We start from the raw sequence: 18,701 nt of genomic DNA, 5'->3' as shown, positions 1-18,701 counted from the left end.
ATCAGAAGCTGTTCCTGATCGTGAGCAAGCTTCTGACAGCGGGACGGAGCCCGTGCCAGACAGCGGGACGGAAGTGGCCTACCCAACCAAAGGGGGTGCCCGGCCAAAACTGCGCGGAGTTCCTGGAGGGGATCATCTGATTTTGCTACCGACGCCATGGCAGTGGGGATCCCGGCCTCGAGAGGCTAGGGAGAGGCGCAAAGGCACCATGTTTCCCCGGTCGATGATAGACGTCAGACGAACCGTCAGGTCGATGGAGCCAGAGGGCCCAAGCGTCGTGTGGGATTTGACCAGGTCCGCCTGCACGCCGGAAGAAGAGTGGGTCAGCACCCAACCTTGGTATAGATGGGACACAGAGTCTGGTCGTCTGGAAGAGTGGGACCCCCGGGGGGAAACCCAAGATACCCAGGACTGAGAGACTACACGACACGAGCTCATGAGTTGCAACTACACGGATGTGAATCCAGCCAGAGCCTGGAAGCAAGGCCGCGTGCAGCAACTGGAGAGTCGAGCCCAGGCAGTGGACTCCGGAATCTCGGCTGTCACCGGCCTGACAAAAGGAATACTAGCCAGCATAACTGCGGAGGAGCAGTTGTTGCCAGGAGGAGGAGAGGAAGGTCCAATATGAACATGGCCCAGGGACCATGTCCCTCTGAGGTCAAGGGAGCCATCGGAGTACAGCGGCAGCGGGGAGGATGGAAGATCGGATGGAGTTCCGGACTACTACCGTTGGAAGGAGGATAGAATGGGGGCAATGGAGGAAGACCTAGCCCAGGCCATTTATCTCATCGGCGAGTTGGTTAGGGAGCAGCGAGAGACGCGAGCAGCGGCAGTGGCGGGACAAGTAGCAACCCCGTCCGCTTCAACGCTGTCGGCAGCGCAGGGCCAAGTTCCGCCAGGGATTCAACCAACCCCCAGTTCAGGCGCCCCGAGCCAACCACCACCGCCACTGCCAGCCCAACAAGGCTCTCTTCCTCGGCTCCAGACAACACCAGCGGCGGCAGCGCCACAACCGCTAATACCGCCTCAGCCGACGCCACCTCAGCCTCCACTTCAGCCGACGCCAAGCCAAGTAGTGCAGCCGCTGCCACCTCCGCAGTTGGTGAATCCACCACCTCCTCCCCAGCAGATACCACCACCTCCGCCTCCTCAGCGAATTCCACCACCACCACCTCCGCCTCAAGTGCAACCTCGACAGGTAGTACCCCAACAGCTGCCACCACCAAGGCAACCACCTCCGGTGCAGCCCGCGCCGGTACTGCCTGGACCTCAACTACCCACACAGCCGATCCCGAGTTTACTGCCACCAGGTCTGCCGGGGCAAGGCCCGAGAGCTCCACTACCTGGAGGTGCACCCAGACCCCGGCCGCAAGGGGTTGTAGGACATATACCCCGACCTTGAGATCTGATGCAGGGCCCGGAGCCTATGGGACCCCCTCCGGCTCCGTGGCTGGTGCAGCCAGAGCAGCAAGGGGTGCCGGAATTACTGTGGGGATGGATTAAATTAGAAGCCATCTTCAATGGCGATACACAAAAGTTGGGATTTTTTGTGGTCCAGGTGCTGCAGTTTTTCAATCGTTGGGGATACCTGTTTCCGGATGAGGAAAGCTTGAAGGCAAGGCAGCCGAATAGTACGTGACTTTGTATGATTCGGGAGCTCCTGAATTAGACACATTGCAAAGTTTCGTCTCTGCTTTACGAGCCCAATATGAGGACCCACTAGAAGAGGATCGTGCCCGCACGGAACTATAGACGTTGTGACAAGGGGCACAACCGATCAGAGACTATGCTGCCAAATTTCGTCAATTAGCAGCCAAATACCCCCACTGTGAAGAAGGAACGAAGATAGTAATGTTTAAAGGTGGCATGAACCCCAGATTATTGGATCGCTCCCTAATGCAAGACGATCCACCAACACTATTGGGCTGGATACAATTAGCCTGTGAAGTAGAAAATCGCATTCAACAGGTGAGGCTAGTAGAACAGCAACAAGCTATGGGGTCAAGAAGAACACCTGTAATAGCCAAAGGGGGGCGAGCAGGTCCTCCAAGCTGCGGGGCGTGAGAAACTCATTGGCGACAAGGATTATGCCTCCAATGCGGCCGAAGTGGACACTTTGCAGCTCAGTGCCCATTCCGTGCACCAACCCCAGCCGTCCCTATTCCTATGCGCCCCACTCCAGCGTCGAGGGCCAACCGCGGTTGAGGGGTACAGAAGCGAGGCCAACAGGAGAAGGGCCTAGAAGCGGAGGAAGTCCTTATGGAGTTAGATGTTCAGTCCGCTGAAGGTGAGGAAGAACCCCCTAGCCCCCAGTCGGGAAACGAGATGGATCTGTCGTGAAGGGACCCGAACGGCAGATCAAAGAAGAAACCACCCGCAAAGAGGTGAGAGAGAAAGGGTCTGTATTGTTTCTTCCGGTTATATTGCTGAATCCCAAGAGGGGAACTCTTATACGAGTAGAACCCTTAACTGACTCAGGCTGCTCTAGAGACATTATAGCACCAGCACTGGTAAACGGATTAGGTTTGGAAACCAGAGAACTAGAAACCCCCATCATCTTTGAGCAAATGGACGGGTCTAACATGAACCCGGTAAGCCTTGAAACAGAACAAGTACCTACCGGCATGGGGGAGCACTGGGAAAGCAGATGCTTTATAGTCAGTCAAGCATCCAAATATCCCCTCATTCTGGGCAGCTGTTGGTTATGGGATCATAACCTGTACATAGACTGGGCTAAAGGCATTGTCATGTTTAATTCAGAATATTGTGAACAACATTGTTGGCAAGTGAAGTGGGGGACAAAAAAACCACCCCGGATGGAGGAGGCTCTTCTGACCCAAGAAGAAATCAACCGCATCCCAAAGGAGGATAGAAACCTAAAACAAGCTTTCAGTGAAGAGGAGGCTGACAGCCTGCCCCCCCATCGAGCCACAGACTGTGCAACAGAGATAATTCTGGGGGAAAGTCTACCAAAAGGCAAACTATACCCCATGAGCCCATTGGAAAGAGAAGAGCTGTGGAAATTTATAGACAAAAACTTGGAAAGAGGCTTCATTCGTCCAGCAAATAGCCCTCATGCAGCACCAGTACTGTTTGTTAAAAAGAAGGATGGAGGATTAAGACTGTGTACAGATTTCAGAGGAATTAACGCTGTCTCAGCAACCAATGCTTATCCCATCCCATTGATTCAAGATCTGCTCAACGTCGTGGCTCAAGGTAAGATCTTTTCAAAACTGGATTTAAAAGATGCGTATTTCCATGTTAGAATCAGAGAAGGAGATGAATGGAAAACCATGTTCAATACGCCATTAGGACAATATGAATACCTTGTCATGCCTTTTGGCTTATCTGGCGCCCCATCTGTGTACATGTCCATGACCAATGAAGTATTGCACAAATATTTGTATAAGGGAGTAGTCATTTACCTTGATGACGTGTTAATTTATTCAAAAACGAAAGAAGAACATGTGAAATTAGTGCGGGAAGTATTAACCACCTTAATGTGCCACAAGCTCCCTATTAAGCTTTCCAAATGTGAATTCCATAAAAAGGAACTGGATTATTTGGGATACCGCATATCAGAGCAAGGTCTAAAAATGGATCCTGCAAAGGTCCAGGCCGTGAGGGACTGGCAGACTCCCTCCACACGTAAACAATTACAATCCTTCCTAGGCTTTGCCAATTTTTATAGAGACTTCATTGAAGGGTTTACCCGAATTGCCATTCCCCTTACTGATCTATTGAAAACCAAGGGGAAGGGAGATCAAGCGAAAAAGCCTTCCTCTAAATTGGAGTGGAGCCCTGCTTGCCAACTGGCATTTGACAAGCTCAAAGCCCAATTTACGTCCGAACCAGTCCTGCAGCACCCCGACGAAAACCGGCCCTTCATAGTGCAAGTTGATGCCAGCGATGCCGCGATGGGGGGGGGGGGTGCTCTTACAAAAAGGGGAAGATGGGAAAGCCAGACCATGTGCATATTTGTCCCGTAAATTTTCGGAAGCTGAACGACATTGTAGCGTGTGGGAGAAGGAAGCATTTGCTGTGAAGGTGGCGCTCACAATGTGGCGCCACTGGTTGGAGGGGGCTAAGCATCCGTTTGAAGTATGGACTTCAAACCTGGCTTCCAGTAAAAACCTGGAAGCCCTTAAAAGCCCCAAACGACTCAACGTGAAGCAGCTGCGCTGGGCCGAGTTCTTCTCCAAGTTTAACTTCACACTCAACTTTTTTCCGGGGAAAACTAATTTTTTAGCAGACACTCTATCACGCATGCCTCAGCACCATAGCAAGAGGGAAGAAACCATTGTCACTGTCTTCTCCCCCCGTCAGCTAGGAGGTGTGGCCACCACTCGCAGCCAAACGGCCAAAGCCCAAACGGAAGAAAAGGGGTGGAGAGCTAAAGTGAAAAGCGAGGTGGAAAAAGAAGGGGAGGGAGCACCCAAAGCAAAAATGTCTCAAACGGAGGAGGGAGACTGGGTTAAAGATGACAGACTGTATATACCTGCCAGCCTCAGAAAAGAGGTCCTGCACCAGTGTCATGATGCCCGTACCGCCGGTCATTTCGGTTACTTAAAAACCCTTCATTTAATACAAAGACAGTTTTGGTGGCCAGGCATCAGAAGAGATGTATCCCAATATGTCTCCTCTTGCCCAACCTGTATAAGTGCTAAATCAAGAAAAGGAAAACCCCCAGGACTCTTACAACCCTTGGAAACTCCCAATTGACCCTGGGAAGTGATATCCATGGATTTTATTACAGATCTGCCTCCCTCTAGGGGCTGTTCCTGTATATTAATAGTTGTGGACTTATTTTCAAAACAAGCACACTTTATCCCATGCACAACCATCCCAATGACCAAGAAACTAGCTGAAATATTTATGGAACATATTGGAAAACTACATTCTTTCCCCTCAAAGGTGATATCGGATCAAGGCGGACAATTTGTTGCCAACTTTTGGCAGGAGCTTCTCCAACTAACTGGAATAGAGGAAGGAATTAGTTCCACGTTCCATCTGCAGAGTGACGGACAATCGGAAAAAACAAACCAAATCTTGGAACAATTTCTACGATGCTATATTAACTTTCAACAAGATAATTGGACAGATCTTCTTCATTTCGCTGAGTACGCTTACAACAACGCAGTCCACAGTTCAACAGGGGAAGCACCCTTCAAAATAGTGCATGGATATGATGGTAAAGCATTTCCCTTTGAAATGCAGCTAGGAAGCAAGCCTGGCAGAGATCTACAACAATGGTGGACTGCTATTGCAGAGCAATGGACAGCAATTCAAACAGCTCTAGACAAAACCAAAGCCGACTACAAAAAATACGCCGATCGCCATCGTGCGGCGCAATGGGAATTGCAACCTGGAGACAAAGTGTACATCTCTACAAAGAACCTCAAAGCGGAGCAACGAAGCAAAAAACTAGCTTTGAAATACTTAGGCCCTTTTCTTGTAAAAAGGGTGATCAATAAAGTGACCGCAGAAATCGACCTTCCAAAGAATCTACGCCATGTACACCCAACATTCCACATCAGCTTGTTAAAGAAAGCCCCTACACCAGATAAATGGCATCCTTCAGCAGCAAACCCCATTCCCACCATGATCAATGATCAAATACATTATGAAATTGAAGAAATCTTGGACTCTAAACTTAGGTGCAATAAATTGTACTATTTAGTTCGCTGGAAAGACTTTGAGGAGGGGTACAGGGAGTGGGTAGAGTCAATTCATGTCAGCGCCCCCAGGCTCCTAAAACAATTCCATCAACAATACCCTGAGAAACATGGAGGAGGGGGTGGAAGGGGGGCAGAATGTCAGGATCTGCCATGCTGGGGAAATGTAGCCTGTGTAACGCCATATTAATTCCTGTAGTTGTTTAGTCTCTCTCCCCTCTAGGTCCCTTCAAGTACATTTCCATGGGAGAGGATGCTGCGTCTTATCTGTTTTCTTCTGAGTCGACCTTGATGAACCAGCGTTCCCACAGAGATGCTGCCTGCTATGTGAACTCTGGGGGGAGGCTGGGATCTGAGACTTTGAAGTGTACCAACTTTCATTTTGTAACTCATTCCTAACAAAGCTTTGCTCAGCCAGGATCTGCTTGGTCCTGGAATGTGGACATCTGGACCTGAGTGCTGTCTTTCTAATAAAACCTTTTGAAATCAAAAGACCTTGTCTTCTTGCAGAAGGGAGGAAGGCAGACTCTAGCCAACTGGAATGCCATAGCCTGACAATAAGAACCCATGAGGTTTGTGTCTGCTGGAAGCATCCATTCAGAAACAGGTACCTAGGAGGATTAGGGCTGCTGGAAAGAGGCTGGCACCTGGTAGGAGACTCGCCATGGGGGAAAACCTCCCTGGCAACATAATTGCATGGCCAGTGATGCACGAATGTCACTTCTGATGTGACTGGAAGTAACATTAGCGTATCACTGGTAAAGCTTTAGCATTCAGCCAAAACTTTATGGTTTAACCATAAAGTTTTAGCTAAAAGCTAGAGTGATTTATTGTTTATTGTTGTAGCCACAGACCATAACATCCCCACATATACACCAACATAAAACAGAGTGCTGCAGCAAAAGGTTAAAGAGTTGTTGGTGACACAGTGATGTCACTCCTGGTCACAGCAGAATTGATGTCAGGGCATTGGAATGTTCATGATCACAACTCTCATCCCCTCATTCTTCTCCTACCACCCAGTCCAGCTGAGCGGTGGCAGAAGGGCAGAGCATCCCCCGGAGGAAGCTGGCAAGCCAAAGGAGGAGGCTTGGCTTGCAACAGCCAAACATTTTGTGACTGGCTCCAGCACCCCACAGCAGCCCTTGTGTGATTGCCTCCATTGCCCCCGTCAGACAACTGTGGCAAGATGCATCCCACTAAGGCTTCCCAACTCCTTACATATTGCTGAAGGAAGGTGCTGCTGTGCCTGCTGCCACACATGTTCTTCATTTTCATCTGCAACAGGCTTCCGTAGCAGGGGCCACCCTACTTGCAGATGTCATCTTGAATTGTTGGCTTGGATCAAATAGAGCGTTTCTACAGATTTCTTCCCATGGAACATGACTTTTTCTCATGGAAATCCCATGGATTTCTTCCCATGGAACATGACTTTTTCTCACCTCTACCCTTTCTGCTGCCCCTTCCCCGAAGGAACAAAATTTTGAGGGGCATTTTGTTTGGGGCTAGGGTTGCCAACTCAAGGTTGGGGAAATTCCCAGAGATCTGGGGATGTGGCATCACTCTAGGACTTCTCTTGCTGCCTTGAAGCTTTTCCCAACCTGTGGGTCCTGACCCAAAGCAGGTCATGAAGCCTGTTGATTTGTGTCTGCTCTGTTTTTTAAAACTGGTCACTATACCAAGTAAATTTGAAGTTGTGGGTTGGGAACCGCAGCTCTAGGGTATACCATGTAACATTCTGCCCCCCCCCCCTCAAAAGCAGCCATTCCCGTTGTGTTCCGCAGTCACCGCTAAGCATCCCATTGGATGTATTGTCGAAGGCTTTCACGGCCGGAGAACGATGGTTGTTGTGGGTTTTCCGGGCTGTATTGCCGTGGTCTTGGCATTGTAGTTCCTGACATTTCGCAAGCAGCTGTGGCTGGCATCTTCAGAGGTGTAGCACCAAAAGACAGAGATCTCTCAGTGTCACAGCTGCTGGCGAAACGTCAGGAACTACAATGCCAAGACCACGGCAATACAGCCCGGAAAACCCACAACAACCATCATCCCATTGGAACCTACAGTTCAGGACGTTCTACTGATGGGAACCCTGGCTTGCGAAGCCCCTGCTTGCAGTAAGCCTTACAACTCTACCAAGCCAAACAAAGCAGATTTTCTCCCGCTCCAGCATCTCCTTCTACCTGCCCTCTGGGTTCAGAGTTCAGCCTGGCAAGCTAAACCCATTGTTTTTGTATGCCTTTGGGATCTTGGCTCAGCTGCCAAGCTGAAGTTCCCATGCAAATTGGACACAGCTGATATGGTCTCAATGGGGACTAGGAGCAGCTGGCTTGCTACAGAAAGTCATTGTTCCACCGCCTGTACAGGTTTCATCTGGCTTGGCCAATCACCACCTGGGATTGGTCCACACACAGAGACACACCAATTAGATCTTGTAGTCTCTCAACCCAGGCTTGTTTTCCACTGCACTCTACAGCATAAGAGAACACACCTATTTCCTGGATTATTGGGCCTTCTGGCCTCACTTGATGATAACAAGTCCCTGTCTTCTACCCTGCTTCTGTTTGAACTCATACCTTTCTGCCAGCTGGGGGTGACACTTCATGTAACTGACAGCACAAAAAGGTTATATGACAATACATTTGGTGTTGCAAGACTTGGCTGTTTTGGCTGCAACCAGTTAAAAATGCATCCTACCAAACACTCCCAAATAGGGGCAAGAATTCACCATTGGTAATGAGAGACTACAGGGAGCACATGTTGGTGCTACAGTCTCTGGCCCACAAGGTAAAAGTGTATTTGTCATATAAAGCGGACAATCAAAAACAGCTTCATAAACCAAAGATTAGACAGGTCCTACTTGACTACTTTCTTCCAGGCACGGCAACTGTGCATGGCCTGATTTGGGGGCAGGGGCGCTGGAGACAGCCCACTTGTACAGTTAGAAAGATTTTTGCCACACGGAAGACAGAGTGGCACATCGAATGGAATGGTAAACACAGCAACTCCCATGGCACAATCACCACAAGAGTCTGTGTCGCCAGACTGACCAACCCACATTCCTGAGAAGTTTACAAGAGGAGGAAACTAGAGCACAGCTTCGAAGGACTCTTTCCCCGCCTTCCCAGAAGCCAGCCTGTCTCACACCACGATGCTGAGGCCCAGAGTTGCCAGCATACCCTCCTGGCAGGATGCCCGTGCTTTCTAACATGATGGGCAGAAATCTAGTGATACAGTTGATGCAAGCGCACACACACACCATCTCATCCTCTACAGATGAGGAAGCAGGTGAACCTGTTGAATTTCTGCCTGTTGCGCAGCTGTTGAAATGTTGGCGCACTGCCAGGGAGTCAGAGAGAGAAATATGGGGGGGGGGAGCCCATAGGATTCAGAGGGTGAACATTCAGTTTGGGAAGATAGGAGGTTATAAGAACAGAGGGTCTCTGAGAGTGTTGCTGCTGCACAAGGGCAACAGGCAAAGCAGGCTTGAGATTTATTAACTGCACCCCTTCTTGAATTACAAAGGGGGGAGGAGGAGAGAGACCAGAATTTTCTAACCTAAATTCCAATCATGTGCTCCAAGATAAGTGCATTCCTGCACACTGAAAGAACCGCAGCTAAACAAACATACACACTTGCCTGAAATCGCACAGCCATGTCGCTCCGCAGCAGCCCGGTCTCTGCAGCATGCTCGGGTACAGGAACTGGCATTGAGCTCAATCCCACCCTGCAGAGGTGAGAGTCCCAACAGCTTCCCCTTCTCGGCACAGGAGAAAGAGGCTGGCTTTCTCCTTGCAGGGTTCTGGCCTCTCCTCAAGCAGCTCTACCTCTTTCCCAACCGGAGGCCAGCTTGCAACGGCAAGGCCTTCCCCTTCCTCCTCCTGCATTGCCCGCCCCCCTGTCACCGCCAGAGTCAGGTGAAACTCAGAGGGACACACCTATTCCAGGTGGAGCCAAAGAGTCCTCCACACAAAGCAGCCAGAGAGGCCCACAGCGTGCCAGAAAATCAGTCAGGACAACATGCTGGGCTGCACCCAACCTTCTTTGGAGGTTTTTAAGCTCTCCTTCTCTGCAGATTTTAAAGCAGAGGCTAGATGGCCATCTGACAGCAATGCTGATTCTGTGAACCTGGGCAGAACATGAGCAGGAAGGCAGGAAGGGCTACATCAGAGCTTAGTTCTCATGGCCCTTCTTACATGCCCAGGCCAATCACCACATGGGGATTTCAATGAAGAAGTGATCATAGCAGGGGCCCATCTGGGTAAGACAGATCAAACAAAGGTATAAAGGCTACAAGTGCCGATATACCAATGCCCAAAGTATGGGTTATAAGACAGAAGAGCTTGAGCTTCTCTTGCAAACAGAGGGCTACAATATAGTAGGAATTACTGAGACTTGGTGGGATGATTCCCATGACTGGAATGTGCTAGTGGATGGGTATGAGTTGTTCAAGAAAAACCAGAAGTGTAGAAGAGGAGGTGGAGTGGCGTTGTATGTGAGGAGAGGGCTTGATTGTCAAGAAGTTATGGAGAATGGGGCTGATAGCCCGGTGGAAAGTACATGAGTGGAAATAAGGGGAGGAAGGACAAAGGGTATTGTTGTTGGAGTCTGCTATAGACCCCCTGACCAAGGAGAGAAACTGGATGCTGCCCTCCTTGAACAGATTGGTAGAGTATTCAGACATAAGAACCTTATAATTATGAGTGACTTTTGCAAGCTCAAGCCCTCACTATCCCAGCAAGATGGAAACATGGTAAGGGCTCCAAGAAACCAATGTGGATGTACAGAGAGCTTCAGAATAAGGTTAGGGAGAAAAAGGAAATGTTCAGGAAATGGAGAGAAGGACAGACCTCTAAAGAGGAGTATATGAGGGTTACTAGGTACTGCAGATCAGCCATCAGAGAGGCCAAAGCTCAATACGAGCTGGGTCTGGCCAGGAGGGCTCGCCACAATAAGAAAAACTTCTACAGATATGTGGAGAAGCAAACACAAGGTAAAAGAGGCAACTGGACCGCTGTTGGGAGTAGATGGAGAAACTCTGATGCAGGACAGAGAAAAAGCAGACAGGCTTAATGACTTTTTTGCCTCTGTTTTCTCCCTGAAGAAATCAGGCACATCTAGAGATAGTAGAAAATGTGGCAGGACACCTGAGTGGCTAATTGACATTGACAGAGAGATAGTGGAGAGGCATCTGGCTGCACTGGATGAATACAAATCCCCTGGGCCGGATGGGGTGTACCCAAGAGTGCTCAAAGAACTTTCTAGAAAACTTGCAGAGCCCCTGTCCATCTTCTTCAAGGCCTCCTGGAGGACTGGGGATGTGCCACAAGATTGGAGAAGAGCAAATGTTATCCCAATCTTCAAGAAAGGGAAGAAGGATGACCCGGAAAACTACAGACCGGTCAGTCTGACTTCTGTTGCTGGGAAGATATTAGAGCAGATTTTAAAGGGATCGATCTGTAAGCATCTGAAGGACCACTTAGTGATCCGGGGAAGTCAACATGGTTTTGTCCCCAACACGTCTTGTCAGACCAACCTGGTTTCCTTCTTTGATCAAGTGGTGAGCTTACTGGATCATGGGAACTCTGTCGACGTGATTTACCTGGATTTCAGTAAAGCTTTTGATAAGGTCCCCCATGACATTCTGATGGGCAAACTGGAAGACTGCAGACCAGACTATAAGACAGTTAGGTGGATAGGGAACTGGTTAGAGGACCGCACCCAAAGAGTGGTGGTCAATGGCATTTCATCAGATTGGAGGGAGGTAGCCAGTGGGGTGCCACAGGGCTGTTTTGGGCCCGGTACTTTTCAATATTTTTATCAATGATCTGGATGAAGGGGTAAAGGGGCTACTCATTAAATTTGCTGATGATACCAAATTGGGAGGAGTGGCAAACATCCAAGAAAATAGAGTTAAAATTCAACAAGACCTGAATACTCTGGAGAAGTGGGCAGCTGTGAATGGGATGCAATTCAACATAGATAAGTGCACAGTATTATATCCGGGTCACAAAAATGTGAAGCACAAATACAGCATGGGGGATACACTTCTGGGTAGTAGTGTATGCGAAAGAGATAATATAACTGCATTTATATACCGCTCTTCTAGACAAATTAGTGCCTCACCCAGAGTGGTGAACAAGTTAGTGTTATTATTATCCCCACAATACAGCTGGGGAGCTGGGGCTGAGAGGAGTGGCTTACCCAAGGCCACCTACTGAGCTCGTGGCAAGATCTTGGAGTAAGAGTGGACTGTAAACTAAATATGAGCAGTCAATGTTATGTGGTGGCAAAAAAGGTGGTGGCAAACTCAGTTTCAAAAGGGCCATTGTATCAAAATTGCAGGTCATAGTCCCTCTCTATACTGCCTTGGTCAGGCCGCACCTGGAGTATTGTATGCAGTTCTGGAGACCTCACTTCAAAAAGGATGTGGACAAAATCGAGAGGGTGCAGAAGAGAGCGACGAGAATGATCAGGGGTCTGGAGACTGAGACCTACGAGGAAAGGCTGAGAGCCTTGGAAATGTTTCATTTGGAGGAGATTGAGGGGGGCATGATTGTTCTCTTTAAGTATTTGAAATGCTGTCATTTGGAGGAGGGCAAGGAGCTGTTCCAGTTGGCAGCAGAGGAGAGGACTCAAAGCAACAGGCTTAAATTACATGCAGAAAGGTACCGGCTGGATATTAGAAAAAACTTTTTCACAGTCAGAGTAGTTCAAAGGTAGAACTAGCTACCTAGGGAGGTGGTGAGCTCCCCCTCACTGGCAGTTTTCAAGAACAGGCTCGATGAATATTTGTCAGGGATGCTTTAGGCTCATCCTGCATTGGGCAGGGTGTTGGACTAGAAGGTCTGTATGGCCCCTTCCAACTCTGTGATTCTGAGTCAGGTAGCAATTTTCCCCAGGCCTGTTTGGATAGGAATCTTGATGGTGTTTTGCTGTCTTCTGGGCATGGAGCAGGGGTCACTGGGGGTGTGGGGAGGGGAGGTAGCTGTGCATTTCCTGTATTGTGCAGGGGTTGGACTAAATGATCCTACAGGTCCCTCACAAACCCATGATTCTATGAGCTCCTAGAAAAGGGCCATGCAGGGGAAATTGGGGCAGCCTTGGAGACCGGAAGAGGGCTTCTGGAAAAGAGCCCTAAAACACTGTTTAGAGCCTTCTAAATGACAGAAGCCACACCAAAACATTCCTGACTCGGGTCTGGTTTAAATGCAATGCTGCCACAGGCCAGCATTACCAAACTCAGTGGCTTGGGAACACTGTCCCACAGCACCTTTGTCTGGTGGGGCTTGTGGCAGGTAGATGGTTCCCACATCGACACAGCCACCACCAGAGGAACGGGAAAGCTGGAACCCTGCCTGTAGTGCAGATCTCGCACCAGAGACAGCAAGAAATATGACTCTTTTGGTTGATGCAAAGTGAAAATGTAACTCTTCGTGAGCAGCAGAGGGAGTACCACTGGCTAGGCTGTTTGACTAGGACCCTCCAGTTTGAAAACTCATTTAGCCAAGAGCTCACAAGGTGACCTTTGGTGAGTCATTTTCTCTGAGCACAACTCTCAAAGTTGTTGGGAGGATCCGATGGAAGAAGGAAGACCACTCTGACCTCCTCAAAGAAAGGGCCACAGGAAGATGTGACAAATAGGCAAGAATTTGGTATGCCACGGTACCCATGTGCCCAGCATGCCATCTGAACTGGGTATTAACCCAGTTAATATGTGCAGTGTTCGCATGCTGCCACAATGGCCACCTGAGCTATGAACCTGGCACATGCATACATGCCTAGTTTAAATGGGGCATGCGCAACGACACACAGGGAAAGTCTTCTGGCCTGACAGTGTCACATTTAACTCAAGGCCTGTACGTCCCGGAAGGTGCACACACGAAAACCAAAGCGCTACCAGGATGCATGAACAGTCTGCAACAGATCTGAATCACTGTGCCTATTACAGGAGCCACTGCTGGATGGTGTCTGGCACTGCCCTCCCGCTAGAGGTCTCCCACTACAGCAGGAGACTCCCCCCGCCCCGTCTCCTGCTGCTGCTCAGTGAAGCAGTGGGAGCAAAATGTGGGGAACCATGGCATTGCAGGGTGTTGCAACATCACTCCTGGTTATGTGTCTGGAAGCAACATCAGAGCAACATGCTAGGAATTTCCCAAATCACTGTGGTTTTATGCCATGCCTCTCACTATGCCCCACATGCAAAATCTCCCAGGAGTTGTGTGCATACAGCTGGCGACCCTACTGCCTACCTACCACTCACTTTGCAGGCCGGAGATCACAGAATCATAGTGACTAAGCACCATTCTTTGCTTTGCAAATGCGTTTGTAACAAATGCGTTTGCAACAAATATTGACACATGGAGCAAAAGGGGAAATGTAGATCATATGGGGTTACCCAATGCAGAGAGGTAAACAGCTACAAGGCCAGGAGCCAGTCAGACAGGAAGCTGGAAAACCCTGGCTGGAGCTCTTAAGTCCACCTCCAGTGAGCCAAAGCACTAAAAGCTCTCCTCCTCAGCAAAGCTGTAGTTGTAACAACTTTGGCTGTTCTACCTTGTCTCCTGTCCAGCCCTCATCTAAATTTAGATAGTAACAGGGCTTTTTTTCAGCTGGAATGCGGTGGAATGGAGTTCCAGAACCTCCTGAAAATGGTCACATGACTGGTGGCCCCACCCCCTGATCTCCAGGCAGAGGGAAGTTTAGATTGCCCTCCGCACCGGGCAATCTAAACTCCCCTGTCTGGAGATCAGGGGGTGGGGCCACCAGCCATGTGACCATTTTCTCCGAGGGCAACCCACTGAGTTCCACCACCTCTTTTCCCAGAAAAAAAGCCCTGGATAGTAATATACTGTCTAATTACCCTCCGTACACAATCAATATATGGAATTTGTTGCTGTCAGATGTATTGATAACTGCTGGCACAACAGAAAGAAACTGCTTAAAGAAAAAAAAATCAGACAAGTTAGCAGGAGCCCACCCATCAGTCACTCATGCAGACAGAGACAGGCATGCTTTCTCATGGGGCAGGCATTTCTGCAGGTGACTCTATGATGCAACCTTGTTCTGTATACAGATGGGACAAAACAATGTCAGAAATAAAACGGGATAAAGCTAGAGTAGTAACTCACGTGGATGGAAAACCTGAAGGCGCCTCGGTGGGTGGATACTTTGGGCTTACAAAAACTTCCAATTAGGATAATTTCACATTTTTCATTAACAGTTCTCAAACAGTGTTGGACTAGACCAGTGAATGGTCTGAAAGTTTCCAATCCAGAGCTGTTTGTGCACAGGAGAGACCACCTAAAGCAGCAAGAGTGGGGACTCGGAGTTCTTTAGAACAGGACAAAAAATATGAATTTGGGTGGGATACATATGGATTTAAATTTGTTCTGACAACAAGAGCTAGACAATTAAACAAGACACCCTGACCTGGATAGCCCAGGTGAGCCTGATCTCATCAGATCTCAGAAGCTAAGCCGGGTTGGCCTTGGTTACTAATTGGATGCAGACCTCCAACGAAGACCAGGGTTGCAGAGGCAGCCAATGGCAAACCACCTCTGTTAGTATTTTGCCACGGAAACCCCACCCGGGGTCGCCATAAGTCAGCTATGACTTAAGGGCACTCTCCACCACCACACAGCACAAGACAGCACCTGGTGCTCTCAGGCCAAATTTACTTCTTCGAGTCCAGACATCCAAAGATTCTTAAATGTCAATGTGAAAGTGTTAATCATAGAATCACAGAGTTGGAAAGGGCCATACAGACCATCTAGTCCAACCCCCTGCCCAGTGCAGGATCAGCCTAAAGCACCTCTGACAAATATTCATCCAGCCTCTTCTTGAAAACTGCCAATGAGGGGGAGCTCACCACCTCCCTAGGCAGCTGATTCCACTTTTGAACTACTCTGACCATGAAAAACGTTTTCCTAATATCCAGCCCATTGCTTCGGGTGCTACCCTCTGCTGCCAACTGGAACAGCTCCTTGCCCTCTTCCAAATGACAGCCTTTCAAATATTTAAAGAGAGCAATCATGTGCCCCCTCAATCTCCTCTTCTCCAAACTAAACATTCCCAAGGCCCTCAGCCTTTCCTTGTAGGGCTCAGTCTCCAGACCCCTGATCATCCTCGTCGCTCTCCTCTGCACCCTCTCGATTTTGTCCACATCCTTTTTGAAGTGAGGCCTCCAGAACTGCATACAATACTCCAGGTGTGGCCTGACCAAGGCAGTATAGAGAGGGGCTATGACCTCCTGCGATTTTGACGCTATGGCCCCTTTGATACAACCCAAGATTGAACTGGCCTTTTTTGACACCGCATCACACTGACTGCTCATATTTAGTTTACAGTCCACTCTTACCCCAAGATCCCTTTCACATATACTACTGCCCAGAAGTGAATTCCCCATCCAGTATTTGTGCTTCCCATTTTTATGGCCCAGATGTAATACTGTGCACTTGTCTTTGTTGAATTGCATCCTATTCACAGCTGGCCACTTCTCCAGAGTATTCAGGTCTTGTTGGATTTTAATTCTATCTTCTTGGGTGTTTGCTACTCCTCCCAATTTGGTATCATCAGCAAATTTAATGAGCAGCCCTTTCACTCCTTCATCCAGATCATTGATAAAAATATTGAAAAGTACTGGGCCCAAACCCGAGCCCTGCGGCACCCCACTGGACACCTCCCTCCAATCTGATGAAACGCCGTTGACCACCACTCTTTGAGTGCGGTCCTCTAACCAGTTCCCTATCCACCGAACTGTCCTATAGTCCACTCCACAGTCTTCCAGTTTGCCCATCAGAATGTCATGGGGGACCTTATCAAAAGCTTTACTGAAAACCATATAAATCACGTCAACAAAGTTCCCCCGATCCAGTAATCTTCTCCATGTAGAAATTGTCACTAAATTTGGCCTCCCTACCAGAAAACTGGAAAGTTGCAAATGTAACACCAGTTTTTATAAATAGATCCAAAGGTGAGCCAGGAAGTTACAGGCTAGTTAGCCTAATGTGTGTTCCAGGGAAACTACTAGGAAAGCGTCATTAAAGATAAACTTATTCACCATGTAGAGGAATAAGGCCTGCTGAGGGAAAAATTAGGAAGGCTTCTGCAAAGTAAAAGTCTGGTCTCACCAAACTTTTGGAGATCTTTGAAGTTAACAAGAATGTGGAAATGGATGATCTAGTAGATAAGATACCATATACTCTTGGAGCCTGATCACACACATGCTATACGTGTGTTTAATGGGGGGAAAGTCCAACCAAAGTCACATTTTATGTGTGACTGCACTCACCCTCAAAATGGTGGGGGAAATAATAATAATAACATTCGATTTATATACTGCCCTTCAGGACAACTTGATGCCCACTCAGAGCGTCTTACGGAGCATGTTGTTGTTTTCCCCACAACAATAATCCCCCTGTGAGAGCTGAGAGAGCTCCAGAGAGCCGTGACTAGCCCAAGGTCACCCAGCTGGCTCCAAGTGGAAGAGTGGGAAATCAAACCCGGCTCTCCAGATTAGAGTCCCGCACTCTTAACCACGGCACCAAACTAGCTCACTGGGCTAGGGAGTATGTGCACAGAAGAACAAGCGGCCTCATCTGTCCCTGCTTTCCACCCAGCTTGCTTCTGCAGATCTAAAAGAGCCATGGGGGAGGGTCTCTGACAGCCCTTTTCATGTGTCTGCCCAGGAGACATGCATCTCTGGCAGTAAGACAAACAGCCTGCCCCACGGTTCTTTTTATCTGCAGAAGCACGCTGGGAAGGAAGCAGGGGCGGATGAGGCCTCTTCTTCCATTCATGTATGCTCACAAGCCCATTCCCACCCACCCCCCAAACCATTCTGAGTGCAAATGTGGTCACATGTACAATTTGAGGTAGGTTGGGGCTTCTCCCCATTAAACACAAGTACAGCACATGCGTACTCAGGCCTTTGGACTTTCAAAAATCTTTTGACAAGGTCCTTCACCAAAGACTGCTGAGTAAATTTAGCAGTCACGGGACCAGAGAATTAAAAATGGGATCACAGAGAGGAAACAGATCAGGAACAAATGGACCTTTCTCGCAATGGAGGGGGGTGAACTTCGCAAGAAGCAGCGTGTCAGGACCAGCACTCTTGTATCAGTTCATGATTTGGAATCAGTGGTGAGCAATGTAGCAGCCAAAGTGTGCAGATGATATGTAATTATTCAGTATTGGGAGAACAAAGAAATACTGTGAAGATGACCTGGAGGAATTCTTTAAGCTGGCACCTTCAGGGGACACCTTGGCGAAACTGGAGACGGGATTAGATGGACTATTGGCCTGATTCTGCAGAATACCTTGAACATTTTTATGAGCAACTTCAATCCGATACCAGGACACAGTAAACAACATCTTGATGGTGAGGTGGGGCTCAGGCGTTGCAGATCCCACACTCACCTGCAAAATTAGTTCCTGACCCAGAGACCATATCCAAATATTGACAGAAGGACACACACCCTGGAGGGTGCAGCTGCCTGCCGTCAACCCGATATAAACACAAGCGGGGAGGAGCCATGAGCTGGTGTTGGCAGCCAAGGGAGAAAGGGCACTTCCTTCACCACCCCCACCCGACAGGTTTTACCGGAAAAGGAACTGCCACAAGACACCCTTCTGCTCAGCCTCCCAGCATCCACAAAAGGAAGCATAGTCCCTTCTAGCTGCTCTCTGTCCAACTTTGACACAGCGAAGGAAAAGAAATTAAAAAGGCATAAATTGGCTGTTTAGTGTATACAAGAAAGATCTGTTCTTACATTTCCTGGTTTATGCCCAGTCACAGTTCCATTCATGTACAATCTAAAAACTGTGGCTTAAAATATTAATTCCAAAGAGCTAGAGAACGATGACAGCAGCATAAGAATGGATAGCACTTAACACAAAGCAGCAGGCAAATCTCTGAGGGAGAGAGATCCAGAGACAAGGCACCGCCACTAAGTAGGCCCTGTCCCTGTTAACCACCCTCATCACCTCTGCAGGTGAGGGCCCCCAGAGAACAGCCTTGCCAAAAGA

The 18,701-nt window shown here is 48.7% G+C and overlaps 1 protein-coding gene across 4 annotated transcripts in view; it reads right to left on the bottom strand.

Annotated features, from left to right (window-relative positions):
• The window catches only part of TJP3 (tight junction protein 3), a 76,465-nt gene that overhangs the window by 54,196 nt on the left and 3,568 nt on the right, over positions 1-18,701 (bottom strand). For 2 of the 4 annotated variants that reach the window (XM_054979940.1, XM_054979941.1), the window contains exon 1: positions 9,312-9,537. The exons of the other annotated variants lie outside the window; for them this stretch is intronic. In XM_054979940.1, the coding sequence (XP_054835915.1) occupies positions 9,312-9,383 (72 nt within the window). In that variant the 5' untranslated portion in view covers positions 9,384-9,537. Of the gene's footprint in view, positions 1-9,311; positions 9,538-18,701 lie in introns of those variants that run through there. 4 annotated transcript variants of the gene reach the window in all.

Source organism: Eublepharis macularius, chromosome 5, assembly GCF_028583425.1.
Source record: "Eublepharis macularius isolate TG4126 chromosome 5, MPM_Emac_v1.0, whole genome shotgun sequence".
In the NCBI taxonomy this organism is placed as follows: Eukaryota; Metazoa; Chordata; class Lepidosauria; order Squamata; family Eublepharidae; genus Eublepharis; species Eublepharis macularius.
This window is presented reverse-complemented; position numbering and strand designations above follow the sequence as displayed.